The sequence below is a fragment of the Micropterus salmoides genome, unplaced genomic scaffold (genome assembly GCF_014851395.1).
Source record: "Micropterus salmoides isolate LMB-PRFRI ecotype aquatic unplaced genomic scaffold, ASM1485139v1 Ms_hic_scaffold_799, whole genome shotgun sequence".
Classification (NCBI taxonomy): domain Eukaryota; kingdom Metazoa; phylum Chordata; class Actinopteri; order Centrarchiformes; family Centrarchidae; genus Micropterus; species Micropterus salmoides.
This window is the reverse complement of record NW_024044569.1, coordinates 1-10,653: the sequence shown is the minus strand read 5'-3', so window position 1 is coordinate 10,653 and position 10,653 is coordinate 1. Positions and strand designations below refer to the sequence as shown.

The window sequence follows — 10,653 nt, the reverse complement described above, 5'->3', positions numbered from 1 at the left end:
GCGTTTGTTGTTCTCCTTTTTGGGCCGTGAGTTGTTACCTGGCAGTCATGAGTTAACTGGGTGTCAGGGAGCTGCACCTTTTTCTTCACCTCCAGCTCTCTCTGTAGCTCAGACAATCCCTACTACCTGCGTGTGCTAATCCATCCTTTCACCCATATTCTTTGTCTTTATAGTTGCTATCTTTATAATAACAACCTACAGCTGTTTCATGTGTAGGTTCACGTCATTTGCCGTTTCACATTTAACGTGTGTTTTCTTGACAAATCGTGGTTTGGAGACCTGAGTCGGGTGACACAGCCGCTGTCAGCTCGCGTAGTGTGTGACCCCCTGTCACTGATCAGTCACGTAGTGTGAATGCCACAGCGACTTCAAGACTCCCGTCACAAGACGGCAAGTCGTGTAGTCTGCACGAGCCTTTAGTACAAATTGGATAGCACTCGGGTGATGTTTGTATTTTCCGAAAGGACCAATAAATATCTATCAACGTGCACAGCTGATCCTGTTACCAGGGGGGCTGCCGCCAAGCAAAAGTAGCCTACTTCTTAAACGACGCATCGATGAATCGTTGAAATAATCTATAGAAGCTTCAAGTACTAAAATCATCGTTAGCTGCTACCCTAGAGCAGATTTTATCCGCCTCTGAGCAGGGAAAGTTGGTGAGAGAGACGATTTGAGAAAAAAAAAATCTAATTGCAGTTTTTCTGCTGTTTGATTTGCGAATTTTTAATGAAATTATATTCCTTTTTTTCTTTTTCTTTTAAACCTGTCCTGCCCAGCAGCCTAGTATAGAGTATGATGAGCTGGATACTATATTGTGCCAGACAGATTTTACTTTTAACAAGAGAGTATTAATATATAAAAAAAAATATCACTCCCAAATGCACGGCGATGCAAATGCGGAAGACCCCGACCTAGCCAACAGACGGCCAAAAAAAAAAAATAAATAAAAATGACCATCCAAATGCCAATTGACAACGCAATGCCGACGGAAGAGGCGGAAGAGCAGCGGCCGGACGGACCACGGCGCGCACACAAAAATAGACCAGTGCTGTCCCCCCAACTGCCGGAAAAATTTAGGCCACCCGTGCCACCCGACATCCTCCATGCACCGCACGCCCCCAGGCCGCCATGCAACGCCAGCCAAACCAGCAACGAGGCAAAATCAACCAGCTCAGCTGTATGCAATCGCCCAACCCTAGTAGCCAGGGCACCCCACGACCCCCCAAAGCGCAAAGGACCCCAGACTGCATGTCCCGGGAAAAGCTGCGCTCCACCCCGAGGAAGAACAGCAGAAAGCCGTGCCGGGAAGCTCCCTGCCGCCCCTGTGAACCCGAGGCCGGTCCCGTCCCCGGACAGGGGCCCAGCCCCCCCAGTCAACCTCCCCCAAGGAAGAGGGCCAAAACCCACCCATTGCCATGTGCCCCAGGGACTCCAGAATGCCCGCACTGTGAGAGAGCCAACAGGGGGAAGCAGCGGGAGCCCCACCCCTGCTGAAGAGGGCCCAGATCAGGAGAGGAGACAACGGGCCCCCGACGCCCAGGGACACACCACCCTCCCAGAAATGAGCAAAAGCCAGAAGCCCGAGTCCCCAGACCCCTAGGCCCAGAGCGAGCCCCCAAGCCAGGGGAGTCATTCCCCTCCCGACCCACCAAATGTCTGGCAAGGCGGACACCGACCCCATGGCACCCCCGACGCACTGGGGCTCCAGTGCCAAGACACGAGGCCAATGAGAATCCCCCTCACTCCTTCAACTTCCCTGCCTGCCTCTGTAAATGTACATGTACCTACATTTTAATCGCCATGATGAGATCACAATTTTGAGACACGCAAACTTTTGGGACACACAACCAACAAGAACGCCAAGCTAATTACCGTCTAAATAGAAATATTATGCCGAATATATTTACCCGCAAATGTGGCGGGTAGCCTTCCAACATTTGGCCGCCAAATGGAAAATCCAACCACATTTGACTGGTGGTGGGTGTTTATTTCCATCTCTGGTCCGACTGTGCCTCTCCCTCATTCTTAGATGTCTTCAGCTGTTTTCTCCCCTCCCTTATTTTAAATGTTTGTCCCCTGTTCGTCTTTCTCTCTGTTTGTGACGGTGTCTTTAGGCCTTTCCAAATCTAGACCGTCGCCACTTCCACACAGAGTGAACTCTGGTCAATCTCACAGCCAAATTGAGCTCTCTAACTCGCGTAGGGTATAAATACAGCGGTCAACTTTCGCATGAACTACCCTCTCCCCAGTGTAAATAGGATCTGACGTTACCGCTGCACTTACTGCTATAATCTGTGGATCAAATAAATAAAAACAGTTGTATTAAAGAGGCGGTATTATGTTTTTGGCTTTTCCCCCTCACCTTTATTGAGTTATATATCTTTTTTGTGCATGTAACAGGTTTGCAAAGTGAAAAAGCCCAAAGTCCAGCCCAAAGGGAGTTCCCATCTCCCACAGAAAGCTCTGCTCTGAACCGCTTGAAAACAGCTCCTTTGTAGTCCAGCCCTTCACTTCCTTTACTTGTGACGTCACAATGAAAACGCGTCATAAAGCTTGCCAAGCAGCTAGCCGGGGTCAGGCACGCTAGTCTGGGTGGAGGCCCTTTGGCTCGACTCGCCTTTGTGTGTTTGTACCTGATTCCAGGTACTTTTTTTCGTATCACCACACCTCCATTGAGGTTCCAAGCGAGCTGAGGGATACTAAAATGTAACGTGAAAACACGACAGACTGCTGATTGGTCTGAGAGAATATACACTATTCAATGCATCATCATTGCGTGCGCCAGACAGAGGCCAGCAACAGAAAGTTTTACATTTTACAGTTTTTATATGGAAATTCATCAATGAATCTACTTCTGAGAAATTTTGAATTGAGAAATCAGCTGTGTAGATTTCAAATATTGACAGTTTTATGAGAAGTGATGGCGGAACAAAAATGTGCTTGAATATTTTCGGAGTTGAGGAGCAAGTGGCTGCGGGGGAAGCCTGTGCCAACCTGCTGGAGGAGCGTGTGAGGCCGGCCAGCCGCCCGCTCACAGAGCCCTCTGCTCCCGCCGTCACACAGACTGCTGCAGCAACAACGGCAGAGGAAAACACAGCTGGAAGGTTTTCATACCGCTTATCTGTCTTTACATTCTGAGGAATGTTGAAACGTTTTAACTTAAAAAAGAGAAAGCTGTGTGGATCGCTGGTGTGTGTGTTGCATTTAACATTACGTCGCGGCAGTTGTGTATGGCGTCGCTATGACGACAAGCTACGTACTATCTCTGGGTACTATCTGCAATGGAAAACTGAGCAGGGCCGAGTAGAGTCGAGTCTATCAATTTGCGCTATGGTAGCATTTTTTGGCAAGGCAGCATAGATCATCAGAACACCGGGAACAGTTCAATGTTGGGCCTGGAAATTCACAATCACAATTTGTAAGTATGCTTTATTGGTTGTGAATTATAATTAAAATAAACACGGCAATGTAACTTCACATAACTATAATGCTAATGTTACACCCCATGTGAAAGCTACTGAGCAAACGTTCAAATTGTTTGGCCAATTTTTATGTAAAATTGAGTTGAAATATGGTGATTTTTGTTGTGGTTTATTGTAAGTGGAACAATGATGTTGTGTGTGACTAACTTACACCATCTGCTACGTTACGGTAGCAGTCTGAAGCGGCTTTGATTTGGATCACACTACCTTGTTTCTTACGACCCGCCCTTCTCTGCTTCTGATTGGCTAGTAGTCCTTACCTGGGAACTGTGCATGTGCAACTCCCAACACAGATTTTGTACAAGTAAGATGCATCACTCTGGTGCTCAAGAGCAGAGTGTACAACACATAGGGTGAAAAGAGGAGCTGCAGCAATGTGCAGTATGAGAAAAATATGGTGTTTTTTGAAAATTAAACCATGTAAACCTGTTCTGCTACAATCCTTAATTAAGATTTTGAACCTGAAAATGAGCATAATACCACCTCTTTAAGATTCAGGATTGATGTTGAGGAATAGTGTGTTTTACAATAACAAAACTGAAAGCATTTTTCATTTATTTTGTGTTTTTTTTATGAACCAAATTATTTTGGTTAGATTTTAAATATTTAGAACTTTATATATTTATGAAAAATATTATTTTATGAAAAGATTGATATTCATTGTAAAAAGCCTATTTGAACCTCTTTATATTATTTTAAAAATATTAAGCCTACATTTACAAATACAACATTTTAAAATAAATCAAACATTATAATGAAGCATTCTATAGTTTGAAGACTTTAACAGTTGAAATGTATAAAGACTTAACTATTTTTCTTTAAAGCTCTGTTGTTGTTACGCGATCCCCTGTGTATCTAGTAGTGTCTTGTTTTATTATTCTGTCGTTTGATCTAGGCTATTTTGTTTTGGATATAGATTTTCGTATGAGATGAATATGATTCATTGAAACGAGTTGTATTGTCTATCAGACAAGAGCATTTTTTATTGAACACAATGTTGTTAACTTGTGAATGGTGGTATGAAATGTTACTGTAGTTTCTGAATTTAAAAATCCTAAATGTTAACCGGCAAAGTCATACGGAACTCAGAAGGAGCATTATTACCAAGTAGTGTTTTATACGTACAAGGAAATTGCTTTGGTGTTAAAGTGCTACACGCAGACAGACATGCAGCTGACATAAATAGATGCAGAAATATATAAATATGTAATAACCAAATGCAAGTTATCTAAGAATAACAGAAGAATAGAGAAAATAATACAACTGACAATATAAAAAAAAACAATGGAACAACAACAATTTACAATTAACAACAAATATGTGCAATGTGCCAGGTTTGTGATTGATATGACATGAAGTGATATTTACATGTGCAGAGACGATGGTATTATTTGGGGGGGGTCAATGGGGGGCCCGGGCCTTGTTGATGAGTCTAGCTGCAGACGGTAGAAGCTGTTTTGGCAAGAGGTTTTGGTCCTGATGGACCTCGACCGAGAGTCTGAAACAGTTTATGACTGGGATGGGAGGCGTCAGCTGCAATCTTTCCTGCTCGCCTGAGTGTCCTGGAGGCGTGCAGGTCCTGAAGTGATGGAAGATTGTAGCCAGTCACCTTCGCTGCAGAGCGAATGATATGATGCAGCCTGCCCTTTTCCCTGCCAGTGGCAGCAGTGTACCAGATGGTGATGGAGGACGTAGAAGTGCACCATCATTGTCTTTGGCAGGCTGAACTTCTTCAGCTGCCACTGGAAGTACATCCTCTGCTGGGCCTTCTTGGTGAGGGAGGTGATGTTCGGTTCCCACTTGATGGTGCCCAGGAAGCGGAAGGAGTCCACAGTGGTGACAGGGGAGTCACTCGGGATGATCGGGGAGGGTGCGGCTGGGCTCTTCCTGAAATCACGACCATCTCTACTGTCTCTACTGTTCTGGCCACACCAGGTCACCAGATGGTCAATCTCCCCCCTGTAGGCAGACTCATCCCCACCAGAGATGAGCCCAATGAGGGTGGTGTCGTCCACAAACTTCAGGAGCTTGACAGACTGGTGACTGGAGGTGCAGGTGTTGGTATACAGGGAGAAGAGCAGAGGGGAAAGAACGCAGCCTTGAGGGGAACCGGTGGTGATGGTCCTGGAGTCAGAGCCAGTTTTCCCATCTTGACGTGCTGCTTCCTGTCCGTCAGGAAGTCTGTGATCCACCTGCAGGAGTTAGGCACATTCACCCGGGATTAGCTTGTCCTGCAGCAGGGCCAGTGTTGAAAGCAGATGAAAGCAGTTTCTGCCTTCTGAACAGTCTGTTGATGTCCCTCTCTAGGATGGTAAGAGAGGGGGAGGAGGTGGGGGACTGTGGCCGATCAGTGGTGTGACAGGGGATGGTGTCAGGTCTGTCCCATTGTCTTTCAAAGCTACAGTAAAACTGGTTCAGCTCGTTAGCAAGGCGTGAGTTGTTCATGGAGTGGGGGGGATTTAGGTTTGTAGCTGGTGATCTGTCTGAAGACTCTCCAGACAGAAGCAGAGTCATTCCTTGAGAACTGGTGTTGTAGTCTCTCTGCATACAACTGTTTAGCATCTCGCACCGCCTTGCTAAACCTGTACTTTGACTCCTTAAACCTTGCTCGGTCCCCACTCCTAAATGCCTCTTCCTTTTCCAACCTCAGCTGTCTGAGCTTAGCTGTGAACCAGGGTTTGTCATTGTTATAACTCACCCTGGTGCGTGTTGGAATACAGCTGTCCTCACAGAAGCTGATGTAGGACGTCACAGCCTCTGTAAACTCATCCAGATTGTTGGTAGCAGTCCTGAAAACATCTCAGTCAGCACAGTCCAAGTATGCCTGAAGATCCTCTACGGCTTCACTGGTCCATTTGGTCCACATTTGAAAGAAAGGTCCTCCATTGTGCAGCAAAGGGTGTTACACACATTCAACAAGCCTGCATGGTTGCTCACTAGGCATTGGAGGGTTTAACAACCCTCTACCACTCCGCCCTCATTGGTTTGGGATAGCACTCAATGTGGTGGACCCTCCGCATGAACGCGCAAACGGAAAGGCCCATTGTCTGGGCTTGGCACTCCACCTCACTCCTGCTGCCTAATCACCTGCACACCTGCAACTCATCCATTTATCAAGCTCATGCTGCCAGTCCACCTACACATCTTTGATTCATCTACTCATCAAACTCCTGCTGTATAAAATGTATTTTCCCCAGTCTTCACCAGATCGTCCAGTTCGCCTATGTGGCACATATGCTCTGATTCACTGTTTTCGGTGTGGCTCAACATGCTGCCCTGCCCCATTGTGAAACTCTGATCCTGCCCTTCAAATTCACGTCTGCCTTTGGGAAATGAATCCCACAAAATCACAAAATTATCAAGATGCTCAAAGCAACCACAAAGGGGCTCAAAAGTAATTTATGAGGCCCATTGTTCATCTGGCCGTGATTGTAAATCTTTTAAATTACTTGCACTGTACAGACCTTACAAAATGAGGGGTATATAGTAGTATGATTACCCCTAATCAGATTGAATCATTCATCATCATTTTCCATCTACAGTAAATGTTACACCCCGGAAGCAAAAATGTACATTTCACTATTTCACATTGATTTATTCAAACACATCATTCCAACTAAGCATGAGCAGCTCACCAAACTGTCATTTTTTGTGATATTTTTGATGCTGTGTGCTTCCCACAGATTGTCAATCAATTTTCTGTTTATTCAAAGCAAGCTGGAACACCATCAGATGATTTTTGATCAGGTTGTCATCAGTTTACGGCTTAAAATCTGAAAATAAATACTGATATTTCTTCACAATAAAATGCTACAGATGACTATGTTGTGAGGTCTACATTGAGGGGGAAATAGATAGGACAAGACATTTTGGACAGACACTCGTCCTAAAAACATGACTGGTCTTTGTAAGTCTAAAAAAACAGTATCCCAGTATCTACGTTTGTCGTTCCAATGAATTAATGATTGGCCGGAGTTCTACATCCTGTGAATGTCTGCTGTGGAAGCGTAAATGGGGCGGCTGTGGCTCAGGAGGTAGAGCGGGTTGGCTGTTAGTCGGAAGGTCGGCGGTTCAATCCCTGGCTCCCCCTGGTTGCGTGTTGAAGTGTCCTTGGGCAAGATACTGAACCCCGAATTGCCCCTGGTGGCTATTCCGCCAGTATGTGAATGTTAGTTTCCGTTTGAGCACTTAGGCTCAGTGTATGAATGTGTGTGTGACTGGTGAATGCAGATGTAGTGTAAAAGTGCTTTGAGTGGTCGAAAAGACTAGAAAGGCGCTGCACGGAGCATTTAAATATTTCTTTTGGAGATGATTCAAGATTCTGAAATCAAAAGCTCAAAGTTTATTGACAGCAAAATCATAGTATGGCCATACTTGTCTCAAGTACACGTAGATGGGCTTGACAGTACTGCAGTTTCCCAGAGTGTAAAATAAGAATATATGACACACGCGATTAACACAATTAAAACGCGTTATGATCAGTCCTTAATCTCATCCCGATTAACGCATTAATCCGGCTTTATATATATATTCTGAATATTTTACAGAAGAAAACAGGTTATTAATGTACAGGGGGGAAAAGTTTTTATGGGATAACGCTAGAACTGATTGAAGTATAGATATTTAAGGTTAACTAGACTTTTATCCCATATTGTTGTTATTATTATAATTACTGTTAGATGCTCTTATTTATCCTTTCACTATTTTATCCACAAAGACTCTGTTGCCTTTCATGGAAGATTCCTGACGGCCTAATTGCTACTGTTTGAAGCTAATTATGCAAATGTAAGTGTGCTGTCAACTTCGTAACATTTTTCTGGTGCCACTCTTGTCAGCTTGTGATGGGGCCATCAGTTGTTAAACAGGCATTTCTGATGTATCTGTCTGAATCTAGCCCTGATGAATATGTGTGGTCACGATTCACGAGATCTGTATCTATGTACTTTCCACCGCCATACTTTCCCCCATAACTTTCAAGCATGTGGGTGCTCCTCCTAGTTTCATGGCCTCAAGAATAATTACATCAGATCTTATATTGGTAAATAATACACCATGCTTATGTTAGAAATAAAAAAGGAGCAAATATGCATCAGCATTATTCTAAAACTCATAAGAAGATCTTCTGAAATATTGTTTAATTCTCCTTTTCTAACTGTTGAAGGGAAATTCATATTTTTCATACATTACACTCCTGTGGCTTGGAACATTGTGCTCTGCATTATAGCGTTTATTAATATAGTTTTGCATGGTATTTTAATAAACATAAATATTCCTCCTCTGGCAGCCAAGGATTTTGATTTGGGACGGATATTTATAGTTTATGAAGTTCATTTCAGTGCATATTTTTCAGGTCAGCATTAAATGTGCCAAATGATGTTTTTACCTATCTGGCTGTGTGCCATCACAGAATGCAATTTCGGTTCCCTGCCCTCTAGCTTTGAGAATTAAATATACTTTTTGGACTGTGTAGGCCAGTGGAAAAATAAGTTGGTTTTCATGAGTGGCATCCCCTTTTTTACTGTGGTTGATTGACCTTCGAAGGTCTCACGAAGCACAGACCTCAGCTTTAAAATAAACATCTAAAAGTACAAACCTCTCCCATAAATACCAGTCTTTAATCTGTCTGAATCTCCCTGCAATGGCCGACAGAGCACTCCCCTCACCCGCCTTTCATAAAGAAACACAACCCTCTTAAGCTCGCTCAAATTTCATCCCTCTCAAGTTTTGCCTTGAGTCTCATTTTCACTGTCCAGGGATTGAGAGCTGCCATCTGTCTGGGTCACCCGCACTCGCATGCAAACTTTTGACTCTGGAGGCTTTTTGATCACACGCAGTCTCTTGGCTTATTGATATTCAAATAACCCTCACAGGGGATTTTCAAAGCACTGCTAAATGATGCATTAGCCAAAGAGAAAATAGGATTCTTTTCTCGGTTTTACAACTTAATATCTCAATCTGGAAGAGTTTAGATCAGAACAACACTGTGATTAGGTTTCATTACCCTTTTATGGCAGAATTGTAAAAGTGGTAGCACCGGCCCATGGGCTTTATTCAAACTGTAAACAAAAAGGGCAAAGTTCATTCTAGCAGTCTCACAGATTAATAAAACATGCATTTCATTATGTAAAAGTTGTGAACCTTGGATTTCTGCTGTCTTTCCTTTAGAATTTTCCTTTTTTTAACCTGTCTTGTAATATGTCTTTAAGGACCTTGCAATGACAGACTTAACAAGAATCGTGTGATCTCATTTCCAGTGGGTTGTATTGTGATTGGTTGATATAATACTACGTCTTAACAACACCAGGAGTCAATAACCTTCCTAGAGACTATATGAGACTATACATTGCTTTACTGCTTTGAGCTAAATGCTAATTTCAACATGCCGACATGCTCACAATGACAATGTTAACATGCTGATGTTGAGCAGCTATGATGTGTGTACCATGTTAGCATGCTAACATTTGCTGATTAGCAGTAAACATGAATCTCTATGCCAGATTTTGTGACATCTCGTGCTATACCAAAAATGTTAACTGCTGGTAGAACTAGACGAAAGGTTTGGGGACCACCATAGTAATTAAGATACACTGTCGGTAAACCATAAATGTTCTGTTAATAAATATGTTTTAAATTTTGTGTATTTTCTGAAAAAGTGAAAACTGTTTTACACATACAAGGAATTTGGTTTAGTGATAAGGTGGTAAACGTAGACAAACATACAGTTAACATAACTAAATGTAGAAATTTTAAAATGGAATTTACAATGCAAGTTATAAAGAATATTAAAAAGAATAGAGAAAAATAATACAACTATTTGCAGAGAAAGAACAATGTGCAGATATTTACATGTGAACAGGTATATCTGTATTGCAATTCATCCAGTAGTTGTCAAGATATGTCAACCTCATGGTTAAACTCGATGAAAAATTAAAGTCGCCATGATCCAAATGTCTTAAAATGGACATTTCTGCCAATCCATCAAATTGTTGTCAAGAAATACTGCGTAGACCAAAGTGGACTGCTACCGACCAATATTGCCATCCCAAGAGCCACGTCGCCAGCATGACTAAAAGTTGTGTTTCAAAATAAAAACAGACAAACAGGATACAGTTACTTTTTTTTCTTCAGAAACTAAAAGGAAAATAAATCAGACAGTACATGAATAAGAAAA

The 10,653-nt window shown here is 42.9% G+C and overlaps 1 protein-coding gene across 1 annotated transcript; it reads left to right on the top strand.

Annotated features, from left to right (window-relative positions):
• The first annotated feature begins 1,128 nt into the window (after window positions 1-1,128).
• LOC119893017 (late cornified envelope-like proline-rich protein 1) lies at window positions 1,129-1,494 on the top strand. The gene has a single exon (XM_038704932.1). The coding sequence runs from the start codon at window positions 1,129-1,131 to the stop codon at window positions 1,492-1,494; it is 366 nt and encodes a 121-aa protein (XP_038560860.1).
• Window positions 1,495-10,653: the final 9,159 nt, after the last annotated feature.

Excerpts from the sequence above, each read along its gene's own strand:
- LOC119893017 (XM_038704932.1), top strand. The coding sequence starts at position 1,129 with ATGCAACGCCAGCCAAACCAGCAACGAGGCAAAATCAACCAGCTCAGC.